Source organism: Mesoplodon mirus (assembly GCF_964341445.2).
Source record: "Mesoplodon mirus genome assembly, chromosome: 12".
In the NCBI taxonomy this organism is placed as follows: Eukaryota; Metazoa; Chordata; class Mammalia; order Artiodactyla; family Ziphiidae; genus Mesoplodon; species Mesoplodon mirus.
In genome coordinates this window covers 31,071,817-31,090,431 of record NC_138988.1, presented here as the reverse complement: position 1 = coordinate 31,090,431, position 18,615 = coordinate 31,071,817, and the positions used below count along the sequence as shown (strand labels likewise).

At 46.6% G+C, this 18,615-nt stretch overlaps 1 protein-coding gene across 4 annotated transcripts in view; it reads right to left on the bottom strand.

Moving 5' to 3' along the window:
- ACOX2 (acyl-CoA oxidase 2) overlaps window positions 1-18,615 on the bottom strand; it is a 37,158-nt gene that overhangs the window by 5,434 nt on the left and 13,109 nt on the right. For all 4 annotated transcript variants that reach the window (XM_082639202.1, XM_082639200.1, XM_082639203.1 and 1 more), the window contains 4 exons: window positions 13,638-13,828; window positions 11,889-12,059; window positions 9,278-9,383; window positions 5,172-5,389 (listed from right to left, as the gene is read on the bottom strand). In XM_082639202.1, the coding sequence (XP_082495328.1) occupies window positions 5,172-5,389; window positions 9,278-9,383; window positions 11,889-12,059; window positions 13,638-13,828 (686 nt within the window). The remainder of the gene's footprint in view (window positions 1-5,171; window positions 5,390-9,277; window positions 9,384-11,888; window positions 12,060-13,637; window positions 13,829-18,615) is intronic.

Below are 18,615 nucleotides of genomic sequence, written 5' to 3'. Positions count from 1 at the left end.
TTCCTCATCTACGTGGTCTCACTTCCCTCATCTGTCTGAAATCCCATGGTCTATTATATTCACTCCCTCCACACAGTATTCAACAGTTTTTCTTGCTTTGTCATACTTGTTTAGCAAAACCCCATTCCTCATTATTTCCAGTTTTCCACCGACTTTGCCCCATACCTTTGCAACAATATATGGCTGGAAAAACCAATACTGACTGTTGTAATAAGGACTCAAGTGGGCCCTTATTGCTACCCGGCAGTCATCACATTCTAATTCATTTACTCCTTCATTCTCTTAGATGATTATCTCCCACCTTCTCTTTGATCTTCAAATCTACACTACTCACCTCCCCATCTCTCTTAACCTAGATGACTTTGAGTCCTATGTCACTGGTAAAATAGAAGTGGTAAGAAGAGTTCCACAAGTTCCCACCCATGCATTTAAACATATGGGGTTTTCTCTCATAGTACAGGTAAACTGTCCAGGTTCCCAGCTCAGACCAGTCCCTTCTTGTCCACTAGATGCCTTCCCCTCCTGCCTAGTAGAGAGCAATGTTCCAGAAGTCCTCCTGCCTTTCCCCTATAACGTCAAAATTCCCCTCTCTCCCGGATCATTTCCGTCAGTTTACAAACAAGCTGTCATTTCTCCCACCTAAGAACAATCATTTGACTCTATTTCCCTCTCCATCATCTGACCCATATCTTGGCTCCGCTTTGTGACAAAACTTCTTGAAAGAGTTCTGCTTGTTGATGACTCTTTGCAGTTCTTCTCCGCCTCTTCTCCTCAACTAGATCCCTTCAGGTCTTCACTCTCACCACTCCACTGAAGCAGCTCTTGTCGAGGTCACCTCCTCATCATCTTTGGAGGGTCCCAAGACTCCGTACTTGGGCCTCTTCTCTCATACACTCACCCCTTGTGATACCATCCTTCTCATGGCTTTACATACCAACCATATGCCAGTGACTTTGAAATTTCTCTCTCCAGTCTCTCCTGCTTACTAACATCTTACTTGATTTCTAGCAGGCTCTTCAAACTTGATGTATTCAAAACCAAACTCCTGACCTTCTAGACCTTCTATCCATCCTGCCCAAACCTGGCCCTCCTGTAGTCTTCCCCGTTTATAGTAAATGGCGACTCTGTCCTGGCCCAAAACCTGAACTCCTCTCTGTCTCTTACATTCCATATCTAATCTGTCAGCAAATCTTGTTCTACCTTCAAAATATATCCAGACTTCTACCACTTCCCACCACCTCCAGTGCTATCACCCTGGTCCAATCCAGCAGCATCTCTCACCTGGGTTATTGCAGCAGCCTCCTGACTGGACTCCCTGCTTTTCACTCTTGTCCCCCTCCCGAGTCAATTCTTAATATGGCAGCTGGAGTGATCCTTTAGAAACACACCTCAGATCTCCTCAGATTGTGTCTGTCCTATGCTCAGAACCTTCCTTGTTCTCACACAGAGTGAAAGTCAAAGTCTTACGTCTTTGCAGTGACCCACACCCACTCCCTTGTCGTTCCCAGTTCACCCCTAGTTCTCTGACCTCTGTTCTCATTCTCCACCTCAGTCATGCCACTCCAGCTGCTGCGGCCTCTTCTCTGTTTGCTGGATGGACATGCCAGGCAGTCTCTGGCTTCCAGCATTTGTACTTCTCCTTTGCCTGGAATGCACTTTTCCCAGCCAACCACGTGGCTCCTCTCACCTCCCCACCTTCAGATCTTTCCTCAGACATCACTCTCCCCGAGAGGCCTTCTCTAACCTATTTGAAACTACAGTCCTCCACCCCCACCCCCAGCATTCCTCATCCCCCTTCCCTGCTATCCTTTTCTTCGTAGCGTTTATTACCACTTTGCACACTATATGTTTGACTTATTTTGTGTATGTGTGTTTGTTTCCTCTCCTCTAGCCTTTTCAATCTGAAACTCATATCCTTCATTTGAGGAGTATTTTCTTGAATTATTTTATTAATGATTTGCTCCCTTCTGCTTTCTTCTTTGTCTTCTGCTTTCTTTGTCTTCTCTTTCTAGACCTGTTCTTTAGATGATGGACAGTTAGGATCAGTCCTCTTACTATTTTTATCTTCTCTCCTATTTTTGTCTTCTTGCCTTTTTGCTTTCTTTCTGCGAGATGTCTGCAGCTTTGTCTTCCAGTCCTTCAATTGAGCTTTTCATTTTCACTGTCATTAATTTCATAGGGCTCTTTTTTGTTGTTGTTGTTCTCTGAATATTACTTTTTAAGAAATGACATTCTTGTTTTGTGGTTGCCATATCTCCTCTTAACTCTGAGGATATTACTCATCTTTCAAAAAAGTTCTCTGTGCGGATTCTTTTGTGACCCTTGAGTTGCCTTGTTCTTGCTTGGTCTCTGTCTTTTATGTCAGGGGCTTTTCCTCAGGTGATGGTGATCCCTGAGTGTCTGATCATAGCTAAGAGTGGGGCATTAACTAGCTGATTAGAAGTCTGGGTGTGCTTGTCAGTGTGGGGTTCCCTATGGGGTGAACTGGGTATACCGTTGGGGGACCTCGGTGTCAGTGTCTTTACTTCTCTCTCCTTTGGGCTGGTTAGATTCTCTAGAGGAGGATCATGTTATCATTTTCCTGCAGGACCCTAGCCTGGCTGCCAATTTGCTGGGAACTAGTGGGAAAAGAAGGCTGGGGGAGAGGGCGGTCAGCCTTGGCCTATAAGCATTTATTCAAGCCCCTGTTTTCTGTAGGGTAGCCTGATGTTCTTCATCCTCAACTATGCCTGATGTCCCCTAGTCTGTAGACCCTCTGTTTACCCTTCTGCCAGGCTGCGGTCAGGGAAAGCCTTAAACCTACTCAGACAGGAGAAGGGGAGCTGGGGGTTCAACTCCTTCTGAAATAGACTTCCAACCCATCCTGTCACTTTTACCTTCACCCCCATTGCCAGAGGTACCTGGTGCTGTAGTTCTTGAGGTTCTTGGTGGCACTTGATTGCTTCTTGGCTTTTCCTACTTCTGGTTTATGATTCAGTTTATTCAGGTCTGCTAAGTCACTGTTTGTCCATCTACTCTCCAAATTTCATGTTTCCTCTCCTGTTCTCTTTCTTTGTGGGTTAATGCCTTTTAAAATTTAAATTTTTATGGGTTTATGCCTTTTTAAATTTTAAGATTAATTTACTGACGTTTTAGTAGGGTTTCAGGAGGGAACAAAAATAAATGCATATGTTCAATCTGCCGTCTTTGCCTGGAAGTCTCCCACCTGAGATTTTATGACCATTTAAACAACTAAAAACTGTTTTGGTCAGTTAATTACCATAACACAGAGAGCTGGTTCTTAGTGTCACTTAGAATAGTGTGCCATCCTTCATTTGTCATCTCAGAAATCTGAGGGCGATACTGAATGATCGAGGCATGGAACACAGAACTGTTAAAAGCACGGAGTCTGTTACACACCTAATTACCCTGCAGCAGTCGGAAGGTTACTTAGGAACCATACTGTGAGTAAATCAGTTTGTGGGTTTGATGCATGCATAAGTTGTCTATTTGTGTCAGTCAGTGCTGTCTTTCTTGTCTTGAATTGTAAGCCTCTGGGGCCAAGGGAAGCACTTAGCATGCTGTTGGAGATTTAAAAAATCATGCTTATAGGTATTAAGGTGATCTTTTGTGTTTCATTATCACTGGCAATCAGGGCTAGAACATTATTGTCTTCATGTGCTTTTAAATGCCAAGCGTTTCAGAAAGTTAGATACACTTGGGCTTGAACTGTGCAGTAGTCAATCATGCTATTAATGGTTCCCAACCTTGAATTCTCTATATTAGGGAAAGTTTAATACCTGGGGCATAATTATATCAAATGTAGTTTTTGATAATTTTTGAAGATTTAATTGAACAGACATTTACTGACCACCAACTATCTGTTAGGTGCTTATTTGGAGTCATATGTAACATGTTGCATATTGTTAGAAAGGAAAAGAACCTGGTCTAGTTTTTTTTTAAACCTCCTTCATGAATATCTTATTTTATAAAAAAATTCAAATCTTTATTTATTGGCTGGGCCGCGTGGGATGCGGGATCTCAGTTCCCTGACCAGGGATTGAACCCGTGCCCCCTGCAGTGGAAGTGCAGAGTCTTAACCACTGGACTGCCAGTGAATTCCCCTTTCTTTTTGTTCTTAGTCTTGTTGATAATGTGAACTATTGGAGGTTCTAGGGGAAAAGTCATACACACATGTGTCATACCATATCCAGCCCCCAACATACACAACAGGCATCCTATTTTTTCAGAAAAGGTTGTGTTATCAAGTTAGCTCATTTTCCATCTTATGGACAATGGTTACTAATTAGTATTAATTTCTGTTTCTTCCAGTACCCTGGTCATGTTGGGGCTTTGGTTTTTATATGTTTTTAAAGTGATCATTTAGATTATATATAAAGTGGCAGGATGAAAGTATTGCATTTGTATGTCATGACCCTAAACTGCGCTGCATTATGCTGCACATAAAAACTATATTATTGTGTTACAAATCAGTATGTGAATTACTAGATTTTAAAAATGTCATCTTGAAGCTGAGGGAGTATTAAAGTGAGCTTAGTCAACTAAGCATATTCAACAAAGATAAGGATATATTTGAAATAAACAGTAGCCCAACCTTCACTTTAACATACAGTTTAAGAGCACATGCTCTGGAGGCAGACAGGTCCTAGATTGTACCCAGACCCTCCTCTGGCTAATTGTGTGACCTTGAGCCCTAAGCCTGAATTTTCTCCCCTGTAAAATGGGGAGCGTAATAGTATCCACTTCAGAACCCTATCAGGGTTCAATGAGATGATGTATATAAAAGCTTTTGGCATAGTGCCTGCCACGCATAAGCGTTCCTTAAGTATTAGCTAAGACCAAGGCTCATTAATATTATTAATTAATGCATATTATTAATATGTAGTATGCTTTTATTCATATTCTGTAGATTCTGTCATTTCTGGACAATGTTGAAGAGTTAGATTGAGGTAGCTGGATAATTTATTCTTAAGCATTTTTAGTTGTGATTTTTCCCCCATTTTTTCCTTTCATCAATTCATAATGCTTTATGTTGGTGTAATGATGCTAGGATGTAAACCTGTCCAGGGCTGGTGCTGCTTTTGCCAGACCCCCATTTAACAAGGTTTTAGAGTTGAAGGTTTTGGAGTTTGAAGTGAACAAAGGGCTTAGGGTGAAGCGCAGCCACTCACCGGATGAGGGGGAGCAGGTCCAGGTAGGCTTTTCTCGCCACATCTACTTGGGCGCCAGATAGGAAGCCATCATGGAGAAAGTCGCCCGTGTTAGTCACGATGCCGTGTAAAGCATAGAGATCACAGAGGCGTTTGAGCACCTGCTGAATTGCTGGTTGATTTTCCAGTTTCTCCAGAGCTTCTGTAAAAATCTTCACAGTGACATAGTAGAGGTGTGCCTACAAAGACACAAAGATGCATTAGCCTCTGATTTCTGCCTCGACAAGTCATCCTGGAAGCTTGGCAAAACTGCTGGAATAAGCTTGCTGTGGCCATGTGTTTCCCAGCAGGCTGACAGGCAGCTGCCTTTCTACTAGTTCACTGCGTCTCACTGAGCCTTTTTGACAGGGGTGTGTGCACGCATGTGTGTGCACGCGTGTGTGTGTGTGCACGTGCTGGGGGCTGGTGGGCTCTGGAACTTGGCCCTTAGTTTCCTCATTTTCCTTGGGCCAGTCAAGTAGGTTTGAAAGCAGAGAGAGAGAATACAACAGTATTGGAGGCTGACCTGTGGACAGTGGAGGACAGCACTGCTTTTCTCAAGAAAACAGCTACTTATTGTCTGCTGTGTTCAAGGCAGTGGTTGTGTGTGTGTGTGTGTGTGTGTATGCGTGTGCCCTTAAGTGAGAGAACAGAGGTTCAAGATGTACGCGAAATTTATCCCAGCTAGACTGTAAACTCCTTGAGGTAAGCTGTTTAGCCCATATACATCAGTCCGGCTTTGTCAGTGGTTAAAATAATACTTTGCTGCTGGTTGGTAAGTGACCACTGCCCTCAACTGGCGAGAACCCCCTCTGCCAGGCTTCTTCCCAGGGATGCCCCCTCCTCCACACAGCCCAGCAACTAAAGGTTTAATGCCCGCCCGACCCAGCAGGCGGCTTTCAGGACGCTGCCTCCCTTAGGTCTGAAGTCCTTTCTGACTGGTGGGTGCTCCTGCCCTACTGGTTATTAAACCCTTCTCCCTAAGGGAAATGCACATTATTTTTATCTGGTAGGATATACGAGTTCTATGGGAGGAGAGAGAAAAGGAGAGCATATATATTAGGTCTTCTCAAATTTTTATGTGCGTACAGATTACCTGGGGATTTTGTCAAAATGCAGATTTTGGAATAGCTCCCCAGTAATGCCCATCCTGCTGGTAGTGACTTGAAGTAGCGAGGCTTAGAGTGTCTCGAGGGATCAAAGGAATTTACCCGAGGGACAAGGAATGAGGGTAAAGTCATTCTAGGCAGGGGAGAACTGCCCGGGCACAGGGCTATACTTTCAGAAGGCTGCAGCAATTTAAGGGTAAGGTGAGGTGATGACAGGGAACTGTGAAAGTTAGGGTGGACGGGCAATTGGGACCCAGGTCGATGAAGGGCTGTGAATGACATGGTTGGGATTTTATTCTGTGGGGGTCAGGGGGCCACCAGAGTCTTCAACAGGCCAGTGACCTGATGAGGTTTCTCACTTGGAGTGGATCTGCCTTTCCCAGGGAGGCCTCACAGGGGTGCTAACAGTACCACTTTGCCACCTGGACCTGGGGTGCTCACAGCCATGCTGGGTTTGCAGCATTTGGATATGGAAAAGGAGAAGATGTGCTCTCCCGCCCCTGCTGGGTCTAACAGCCCTTGGTGTTCAAGCTGGACCCAGTTTGGCAAAGCTGGAGAGCCTCACTTTTTTCACTTAGGCCCTGTTTCCCTTTTCTAATCCGAGAGCCACATCCTTAAATTCTCAGGGACCTGGGTTTAAGAGTGGAGTGATGAAGAGCTGCCCAAGGACCTCTGCCTCCAAAGCAGGAGGCCCAGAGAGAGGAAGGCGGCCTCTTCCTTTGGGGAAAGGCTGAGCCAAACCTTGGCACCATGCTCTGAACACAATGAACTTTATTTAGTGTGTGTGTGTGTGTGTGTGTGTGTGTGTGTGTGTGTGTGTGTTTCAATCTTGCTTCCTGCCTAATTTAGGGGTGGGGGTGGGATGTGTAGCATTTATAGCCTAGGTGGCTCTTTAAGTTGCACAGGTATTAACTCATTTAATCTTCACAATAATCCTACAAGTTAGGTACTATCAGTAGCTCCGTTTTGCAGATGAGGCCTCTGAGGCATCGAGAGATTAAGTTCCTTGCCTGCCCAAGCACTGGCTGCTGAGTGGTAGCAGTGAGATCCAAACCAGGGTAGTCTGCCTCTCGGTTAAGTTGGTACTGTTAACCGCTGTGCTGTGTTGCCAAAGCCACCAGAGACTGAGGCGAGATTATAATGGGCTGGGACCAGAACTTAGGCCAGGGTCCGTTCCTCCTTGTCCACCCCTCTGCCACTGTTCCCCACCCCCCCTCGTTTGCCGTCACTCTACCTACACATTTGTGGTTTCCAGATGAGACCCAGTTGGGTACTTGAGGTTCCTGTAGAGTAGATGGCCTCCCAGAGCACAAAGACCAGAAAGCGCAGATTTCCCTGCGCATTATGACTTTAGAGACTCGGCTTGGGCACCACCTTCCCAGGAAGCCGCTCATCCTTAAAACTGAGGTTATGCTTACTTTCCCTCTCAGAGTCATTTAATGTGAGGTAACCCTGGCAAGCAGTGTCTGGTGCATTTGAAGGCCGGGCATGGGTTTGGAAAGCAGGCGAATAATGAGCAGGTGTGGTTCCGTTTTAGGTGTCTGGTGAGAGCACAGCCTTTGCTTACCCTCTTCTGTGTTGACCGGACATTTAACACAGCAGGGGGTGCCTCTGTGGCGGCCAGAGCAGAATGGAGGGTGGCAGAGTTAATACCAGCGCCGGCCGACGTGGTGGAGGTGGCAGGTCACCAGGTGGCGCTCACGCCCAGCCTGCCTGACCGGCCCTGCCCCGCCTGCCTCACGAGGGCTGCTGCAAAATGCTTCTGGGCTCCCTTGTTCTAGCCTGCTATTTTCGGGGCCTGCTGCCTGAGGATTGAAGGGAACACCTTGGTTTTCCAGCTGTAGGTAGGGCCAGAGTCCCAGCTGCCTAAGCTGGAGCTCAGCAGTCATTCCTACCTCCTTCCCACTGCGTTGCTCTCTGAAGCCCGTCCCTTTCTTCTACACCCTTAATATCTCTGCATCTACCCACTTCTCTCTGTGCCCTCTGGCAGATTCATGGTCTGGATCACCCTCAGCCCTTGCCCAGACTGCTGCTGCCTGTTCTGTACTGGCCTCTAGCCTCCACTCCATTCCTCCCCCTGCAGCCTGTATGATCCTTCTAGAATGAAACTGATCGCTTCGCTCCTCTGATACAAACCTTGCAAAGGCTTCCCACTGCAATGAAAAACAGAAACCAGACTTCTCACAGTGGTGCAGAAGGTGCCAGGCCTTGCCTATCTTTCCTCCTCCCCTATCCTCCTTCCTGTCCTGGTTTGTCTTCTTCCTTTAGGTTCTCCTTGGAAGGATGTACATCTCCTCCCAAGCACCATGCCTTTTCTTGCCTCCTCCTCCTGCACCTCCTCATCCCTTTGCTGGGACACCTTCTTGTCCAAAGCCACAGCCTCCACCCCTTGCCTGGTTAATTTCAGCTCATCCTTGCAGTCTTGGCCTATACGCCACTTCTGAGAAGGCTTTCTGACTCCTCAAGGTGGGTAGACTTGCATCTGCTCTGGGACCTTGTGGCAGCCTGTATTTCCCCATGACAGTGCTTTCCTAATCGTAGCCGTCTGTGGACACTGTTGAGCCCCCAGTACCCAGCCTGATGGCTGATGTTGAGTGGGTGCTCAAATATTTGCTGACTGACTGTGAATTATGCGCAAACACAAAACATAGTGGAAATGGAATCAGACATCTAAGGATTGCCTGTGGGGCTAAGGAGAGACTTGACCTGCTTTCCTATCTGGGAGGAAATATTTGAACAGCCTGAAGCAAATCCAATAACACTGCCTCATTACACTTTTTCCCTAAGAGCTGCCAGTAAGATTGCTTTGGAGTTAAGTCCTTTAATTAAAATACCCTGGACTAAAGCCTTGAAAGTCAAATGAAGGCAGCCAACTGAGCAGGGCTGGGGAATAATGGCAGAGTTCAGATTTTCTCAGCAGGACAACCTGCTGGGGAAACAAAACAGGTCTCTTTCAGCTTTAGCTGATGGGCAACTCACCTTGGCGGCTTGGAGATGTATGACAGTGGTCTGGTTCCATGCCTCGTGCCTGTCAGCCCCAGATTGCATGAGAGTCTGTAAATGATGCACTGAATCCTTTATGAGCCTAAAGGCCAAAGAAAAAAGGTTCTGTTTCTTGAACAAGTGGGGAAGAGATGGATGGCATTTGGTCCCAGGCTGCCTGGGGTCCCACAGAAATAGAAATAATACCAGTTTATTGACCATTTGTTTGTGTTACAAACCTAAATACTTGATATACATTATCTCTTTAACCCTTTTAAGGGTAGGCATTCCCAATTTGCAGTGGGGAACACTGTCCTAGAGAGGCTAATTAACTGGTCCAGGGTCAGTAGCTAATAAGGAGTGGAGCTGTTCTTAACCTCCTGAGGCGGTAAAGCCTCAGGGCCCTGGGCCAGGCACCATCCCTTCTTTCTAATGCAGATTCCATCCTGATACCAGTGTTTTCAGGCCTTTCAACTGACTGACTTCCTATGGCTGAGCAAGGAGAGTGGTTTTCCTCTAAAGGCTGGTGAAGCCTGTCAGTCACCCAGTCTGCTCCAAGTTCTACCAAAGGGACCTTAAAAGAAAAGAGGAGAAAAGAAAACCAATCCTTGTTCTCCAAACCACGAAATTGGTAATTTGCCATTTAGTTAACCTTTATTCTTTTATTTTCTATTTCCTGCCCATCCACTCATGACCCTTGGAATTTGTATGCAAAACAAACTGTTTATTAAGCAATACTTATTTTGCTTTGTCATGGGATAGATAAGCACGCACATTGAGTTCTAAGCAAAAAGCAATATACAGCCGTCCCTTGGTATCTCGGTGGGGGGGGGGGATTGGTTCCAGGACCGCCACGGATACCAAACTCGAGATACTCAAGTCCTGTTATAAAAGTGTAGTATGATCACCCTCCTTATTCATAGGTTCTGCATCTGGGGATATGGAAGACCAACTGTGATGGCATTTTAATTACCCTGAGCAGCCTTATTTTGCCTGCCCCACTGCTCCAACTGAAATGTTAGTTCTGTGAGACCTGGGCTTTTTTTTTTTTTTTTTTTTTTTGCCGCATTGGGTCTTCGTTGCTGCGCGCGGGCTTTCTCTAGTTGCAGCGAGCGGGGGCTACTCTTCGTTGCGGTGTGTGGGCTTCTCATTGCAGGGGCTTCTCTTGTGGAGCGCAGGCTCTAGGCTCACGGGCTTCAGTAGTTGCAACATGCAACATGCTCAGTAGTTACGGCTTGTGGGCTCTAGAGCGCAGGCTCAGTAGTTGTGGCGCACGGGCTTAGTTGCTCCGTGGCATGTGGGATCTTTTGGACCAGGGCTCGAACCCATATCCCCTGCATTGGCAGGCGGATTCTTAACCACTGTGCTACCAGGGAAGCTGGAGGCCTGGGCTTTTTATCAGACTGGTTTACCAATAGATCCCTAGTGACTGGAACAGTGCCTGGCAGATTATAGGTACTAAATATTTGTGGAAAAACATAAATGAATGTCCCAAGTTGCTTGTGATCTTGAAATAACTATTAACCATCCCTGAGACCACAGGTTGGGATATAAGACCTCATATTGTATACTGAAACTATTTTTTCCAGGTTGTTTTTGGTGTTTTAGTTGGGGAGGGGCTCAGAAGGTTTCCTTTCTAGGTAGCTAAATCTCTCCACCTTTTCCATGATGGTATCTTTATTCCCAGCCCCCTGGCATGTTTGGACATTCCTGACATACAGTAAGTGTCTGACGATATTTGCTGGATGACAGAATGGAGGAGTCCTTGGTCTTGTCTGTGTTACCTGGAGCTTACTAGACCCTGGAAATAAACATATACTCTCCCTCGTTATAGTCACATTTTTGAAAATTACTTTTAGATTGTGGGATATTTCGAATATGTGAGCACAGTTGTCCCTCTGTATCCACAGTTTCCACATCTTCAAATTCAACCACGAATCAAATATTTGGAAAAAACAATTCTAGAAAGTTCCAAAAAGCAAAAATAGAATTTGCTGCACGCTGGCAACTATTTACATATCATTTACATTGTATTTACACCTATTTACATAATATTTACATTTTATTGGGTATTATAAGTAATCTAGAGATGATTTAAAGTAAATGGGAGGATGTGCGTATGCAAATACCTATACATAATATTGTAAATCTGCAAATATCCCATTTTATAGAAGGGACTTGTGCATCCTGAGAGTTTGGTATCCGCAGGGGTCCTGGAACCAATCCCCTGCAGATACAGATGGATGACTGTATTGCTTTATTTATTAGTATTTACGTAACAATGCATATGTAGTATTTACATATGGGTACATTCTTTGTAATGCAAACCACAGTGAGAACCTAAAGATTTTAAAAATTCCTTGCACTGGCTAGAGAGGTGATGTCTTCCTACTATCTTGACCAGGATGGGGAAGTGATAGTGGTCCATGGCTGACAGGTGAATTCTCCTTTCTTCCCCTGGTGGCAGGAGCTGAGAGGACTGAGGAGGTTGGGGAAGGGGGTGGTTTTTGGAAGAGTATCCTAGGATGTCCACCCAGCCAGTCCCAAAGGCCTTAGTGGGAAGGAGCCTGCCCCCAGGTGGGATGGTTGATTTCTGAGCTTGGCTCACCTGGCTGCCACGTGTGCCCAGGCCGTGGTGTAAAGCTCTGGGTGGAGGAAGTCGGCTACCTTTTGGGCTGGGCACTTGGCCAGGTCAGGTGCAGTCAGGTATGCAACAGACTGAGGGAGAGACCTCTGTGATGTGGACTCCTGAGCCTGCAGGTAGCTCTTCACCAGAAACCTGGGGGGCAGGGGTACCAGCAGGTGAGAGGGTGGGGAGCCATGAGGGACAGCCCAGCACCCCTCTCCCAGCGTCATGCACTCTTATGCTCCCCGTGGGAGAACCAGGGCCACCCACTTTCTTTCCCAGGTCCCTACTGATAGCTACTCTTCACTCAAAAGCTGAAATGCATCCCGAGGCTGTAGCTTCTTTCACAGTGAAATGGAGCTGGAGCTGTAGACCACAGACATTCTCAGATCATGAACATAAACTCTCTTGATACCTGAACAAACAGAATCTTTTCTCTTGGTTGAGATCTTATGATTTGGGGATTTATGATGAATTGTACAGTGATGGCAGAAATTAAATTTTCCTAGCTCCTAAAAGGATAGATGCAAGATTGCGAGCATGTATAGGAGAACTACAGGTGACTCTTAGCTTCTTCCTTGTGCTAATCCAATGGTTAGCGGCTCTGGGTCAGGCAACCCTGGATTCCTCTGCAGCTCCACGCAGAGGAGTGTGACGTCACTTCCCTCAGCCTCAGTGCCTCCATCTCTAGATGAGGATGGGGTCACCTGAGAGGGGGTTTGGGAAAACTGAATGAGCTCATATTTGCGGAGCACTTGGCACAGCGCGGGGCACAGAGTATCTGATACATGATTTTTTGTTCCTTTTGTAATTTGAAAAGAAAAAACCAATGTTGTACATTTAAAAATTTTTAAAGAAATGTTACATAGCCAATTTGCCAGCAGGTCCTTTCTCCCTGCCTGGAGACGTATTTGCCCTGTCTATTCACGTGAGATAGACGCACGTGAAAGGCCTGGTCAGCCACAAGACCCACAGACATAAGAGAGAGAGAAAGAAACCGCCTGTTGCGGGGAGGGGGAATCAGCCATTCCTCCCTGCCTTTCAGGTTGGAGCCTCCTGGTGCAGACCCTGTGCTGAACCTGGGATGCTACAGTGAACAAGGCCGGCAGACTCCCTGCCCTCCAGGCCCGTCACACAAAAAGAGACGCGGGGGGGGGGGGCGGCATCTGAAGGAAGAGTCATTTTAGCTGAGACCTGAAGATGAGGAGGAGCCTGGCGGTGGAGAGGATCAGAGGGAGGGAAGTGAGTGTGCAGGCCCCGAAGAAGAAACGTGTGGCTGGCAAAGTGAGCAGAGGAGAAGGTGGTGAGAGGAGGGAGGGGAGGCAGGGGCCACGTCTTGAGGTCCTTGCAGGCCACAGTGTGGACTGTGGCATTTTCCTGTGAGCTGTGGGAAGCCATTGAAGAATTTCAAGCAAGAGAAAGATGTGGTCTTCTTTAGGTTTCGAAAAAATCCCCCTGGCTGCCTGTGGAGGAAGGACGGAAGTGGGGCAGGGTGGAAGCAGCCGACCAGTGAGGAGATGGATGTTGTCCCCGTGAGAGGGTGTGGCAGCCTGGCTGGGGGCTGCATGAGTCTGGGGAGAAGTGGATGGATTGGAGACATAATGTGGGAGTTGGACAGTCTGCAAACGGTGGTCCCCAAAGTCTGCTCCCTCTGTGGGCATCAGATGGTGCTTCAACCCAGGCAGAAGCTTGGTGGGGTCCCTGGGGGTTGGACAGAGGCGTGGGCCTTACCTGGCCGTCTGCAGGTAGAGCACCGTGTTCTCACCCTCGTAGGTGCAGGAGGCTGTCACTCTGGTGACCAGGGAGGGCAGGCCGCTCAGCTTCGAGTAGCCATGTCCACCACAGGCCCTGCGGCACAGCTCAGCCCCCTGGATGCAGAAATCCGACACCAAGGCCTTCATACCTGCGCTCAGTGCGTGAAGCTGCAAAAACAGGAAGGGGGTCAGGTGGCCTAAGGGGCCCTTCAGTTACAACCATGCTTACCACTCACGGAGCGCCCACTCTGTGCTGAGAACAGCTCTATGAGATAAGAACTGTTTCCTCAGCTCACAACTTTATGAATGAGAAGACTGAGACTCGGGTTATGTGACTCACCCAAGGTCATACAAAGAGGCAGTGTTGCTGTAGGGGCAATAAGAACAAAGGAAAACTGTCTAGACCAGCGTCCCCAGGATCCTGGGAAGAGAGTGCTTCCAGGACTGGTCTCACCATTATCCAGGAGCTGTGGATTTTGCTGGCAGGCAGAGGTTTTGGAGAGCTTGTCTGTGAGGATGCAGGTCCACCATCAGCCCACTGCTCTGGGCTGTAGGAGGGGCTGCCAGGCAGCCAACCTGGTTTGAGTTTTTGGTTCTTGAAAGCCCTTACCCATCTTTCACACTTTCAAGTCCTTGGGAGGAAGGGTCATGTCCCTTAACCTCTCTGTGCTTCACTTTCCTCATCTGTAAAATGGGTATACAAATGGTGCCTGCTGTACAGTTGGAAGGATTACTGAAGCAATGCTTACAAAGCACAGAGCCTGGACAGACCAAATCTTAATGTATATGTACGTCCACCATCCTTTATCTGAGAATCTTGGGTCCAGATGCGTTTTGGAATCAGAATATTTTTTGAATTTTAGAAAGGTAAAGCAGTGCATTTAAGGTAGATTATATATAATACCCCTAGAGGAGTCCAGGGAGACCCTAGTGATCCAACGTATTAATATTTTCTGCTGCAAAATGTATTCACACTCAGTGGGATAAATCAGGTTAATTCAGGTCAAACTGTGCCACCAAATGAGTTCTAAATGACTTTTGGTTTTCAGAGCTTTCCAGGTTTCAAAGACACACCAGGGGGGACTTGCCTGGTGGCGCAGTGGTTAAAAATCTGCCTGCCAGTGCAGGGGACACGGGTTCGATCCTTGGTCTGGGAAGATCCCACATGCCGCAGAGCAACTAAACCTGTGTGCCACAACTACCGAGCCTGTGCTCTAGAGCCCGCGAGCCACAACTACTGAGCCTGCGTACCACAACTACTGAAGCCCGTGCCTAGAGCCCCTGCTCCGCAACAAGAGAAGAGAGATTGGTTCAAGATGGTGAGGTAGAAGGACATGAGCTCACTTCTTCTTGCGGGAGCACCGGAATCACAACTAATTGCTGAACAGTCATCGACAGGAAGACACTGGAGCTCACCAAAAAAGTTCAAGATACCCCACATCCAAAGACAAAGGAGAAGAAGCTGCAATGAGACGATAGAAGGGGCGCAATCACAATAAAGTCAAATCCCATAACCGCTGGGTGGGTGACTCACAAACTGGAGAATACTTATACCACAGAAGTCCACCCACTGGAGTGAAGGTTCGGAGCCCCACGTCAGGCTTCCCAACCTGGGGGTCCAGCAAAGGACCTGGGAGGAGTAATTCCCAGAGAATCAGACTTTGAAGGCTAGTGGGATTTGATTGCAGGACTTCAACAGGACTAGGGGAAACAGAGCCTCCACTCTTGGAGGGCACACACAAAGTAGTGTGTGCATCAGGACCCAGGGGAAAGGAGCAGTGACCCCATAGGAGACTGAACCAGACCTACCTGCCAGTGTTGGAGGCTCTCCTGCAGAGGCGGTGGGGGTGTGTGTGGCTTGGCTCACTGCGGGGACAAGGACACTGGCAGCAGAAGATCTGGGAAGTACTCCTTGGCATGAGCCCTCCCAGAGTCTGCCATTAGCCCCACCAAACCTAGAGCCTGTAGCCTCCAGTGCTGGATCATCTCAGGCCAAACACCCACAGGGAGTGAACTCAGCCCCACCCATCAGCAGACAAGCGGATTAAAGTTTTACTGAGCTCTGCCCACCAGAGCAACAGCCAGCTCTACCACCACCAGTCCCTCCCATCAAGAAGCTTGCATAAGCCTCTTAGATAGCCTCATCCACCAGAGGGCAGACAGCAGAAGCAAGAAGAACTACAGTCCTGCAGCCTGTGGAAGGAAAACCACATTCACAGAAAGATAGAGGACTATGTACCAGATGAAGGAACAAGATAAAACCCCAGAAAAACAACTAAATGAAGTGGAGACAGGCAACCTTCCAGAAAAAGAATTCAGAATAATGATAGTGAAGATGATCCAGGACCTCGGAAAAAGAATGGAGGCAAAGATCAAGAAGATGCAAGAAATGTTTAACAAAGACCTAGAAGAATTAAAGAACAAACAAACAGAGATGAACAATACAATAACTGAAATGAAAACTACACTAGAAGGAATCAATAGCAGAATAACTGAGGCAGAAGAACAGATAAGTGACCTGGAAGGCAGAATGGTAGAATTCGCTGCCACAGAACAGAAGAAAGAAGAAAGAATGAAAAGAAATGAAGACAGCCTACGAGACCTCTGGGACAACATTAAACACACTACATTCGCATTTTAGGGGTCCCAGAAGGAGAAGAGAGAGAGAAAGGACCAGAGAAAATATTTGAAGAGATTATAGTCGAAAACTTCCCAAACATGGGAAAGGAAATAGCCACCCAAGTCCAGGAAGTGCAGAGTCCCAGGCAGGATAAACCCAAGGAGAAACACGCCAAGACACATAGTAATCAAATTTACAAAAATTAAAGACAAAGAAAAATTATTAAAAGCAACAAGGGAAAAGTGACAAATAACATACAAGGGAACTCCCATAAGGTTAAAAGCTGATTTCTCAGCAGAAACTCTACAAGCCAGAAGGGAGCGACACGATATACTTAAAGTGATGAAAGGGAAGAACATACAACCAAGATTACTCTACCAGGCAAGGATCTCATTCAGATTCAACAGAGAAATCAAAAACTTCACAGACGGGCTTCCCTGGTGGCGCAGTGGTTGAGGGTCCGCCTGCCGATGCAGGGGACACGGGTTCGTGCCCCGATCCCGGAGGATCCCACATGCCGCGGAGCAGCTGGGCCCGCGAGCCATGGCCGCGGAGCCTGTGTGTCCGGAGCCTGTGCTCCGCAACGGGAGAGGCCACAGCAGTGAGAGGCCCGCGTACAGCAAAAAAAAAAAAAAAAAAAAAACTTCACAGACAAGCAAAAGCTAAGAGAATTCAGCACCACCAAACCAGCTCTAAAACAAATGCTAAAGGAACGTCTCTAAGTGGAAAACAAGAAGAAAAAGACCAAAAAAAAAAACCCAAAACAATTAAGACAATGATAATAGGAACATACATATCGATAATTGCCTTAAATGTAAATGGATTAAATGTTCTAACCCAAAGACATAAGCTTGCTGAATAGATAGAAAAACAAGACCCCTATATGTATGCTGTCTACAAGAGACCTACTTCAGACCTAGGGACACATACAGACTGAAAGTGAGAGAATGGAAAAAGGTATTCCATGCAAATGGAAATCAAAAGAAAGCTGGAGTAGCAATACTCATATCAGATAAAATGGAGTTTAAAATAAAGAATGTTACACGAGACAAGGAAGGACACTACATAATGATCAAGGGATCAATCCAAGAAGGAGATATAACAATTATAAATATATATGCACCCAACATAGGAGCACTTCAATACATAAGGCAACTGCTAACAGCTATAAAAGAGGAAATTGACAGTAACACAATAGTAGTGGGGGACTTTAACACCTCACTTACACCAATGGACAGATCATCCAGAAAGAAAATTAATAAGGAAATACAAGCTTTAAATGACACAATACACCAGATAGATTTAATTGATATTTATAGGACATTTCATCCAAAAACAACAGATTACACTTTCTTCTCAAGTGCACATGGAACATTCTCCAGGATAGATCACATCTTGGGTCACACATCAAGCCTCAGTAAGTTTAAGAAAATTGAAATCAAGCATCTTTTCCAACCACAGCACTATGAGATTAGAAATAAATTACAGGGAAAAAACCCCATAAAAAACACAAACACATGGAAGCTAAACAATACATTACTAAATAACCAAGAGATCACTGAGGAAATCAAAAAATACCTAGAGACAAATGACAACAAAAGCACGATGATCCAAAAACTATGGGATGCAGCAAAAGCAGTTCTAAGAGGGAAGTTTATAGCTATACAATCCTACATCAAGAAACCAGAGCTTCCGTGGTGGCGCACTGGTTGAGAGTCTGCCTGCCGATGCAGGGGACACGGGTTCGTGCCCCGGTCCGGGAAGATCCCACATGCCGCGGAGCGGCTGGGCCCGTGAGCCATGGCCCCTGAGCCTGCATGTCTGGAGCCTGTGCTCCACAACGGGAGAGGCCACAACAGTGAGAGGCCCGCGTACCGCAAAAAAAAAAAAAGGACTTCCCTGGTGGCGCAGTGGTTGAGAGTCCGCCTGCCGAGGCAGGGGACACGGGTTCGTGCCCCAGTCCAGGAAGATCCCACATGCCGCGGAGCGGCTGAGCCCGTGAGCCGTGGCCACTGAGTCTGTGCGTCCGGAGCCTGTGCTCCGCAACGGGAGAGGCCACAACAGTGAGAGGCCCACATACCGCAAAAAAAAAAAAAAAAAAAGAAACCAGAAAAATCTCAAATAAACAATCTAACCTTACACCTAAAGGAACTGGAGAAAGAAGAACAAAGAAAACCCAAAATTAGTAGAAGGAAAGAAACATAAAGATAAGAGCAGAAATAAATGAACTAGAAACAAGGAAAACAATAGCAAAGACCAATAAAACTAAAAGCTGGTTCTTTGAGAAGATAAAATTGATAAACCTTTAGCCAGACTCATCAAGAAAAAGAGGGAG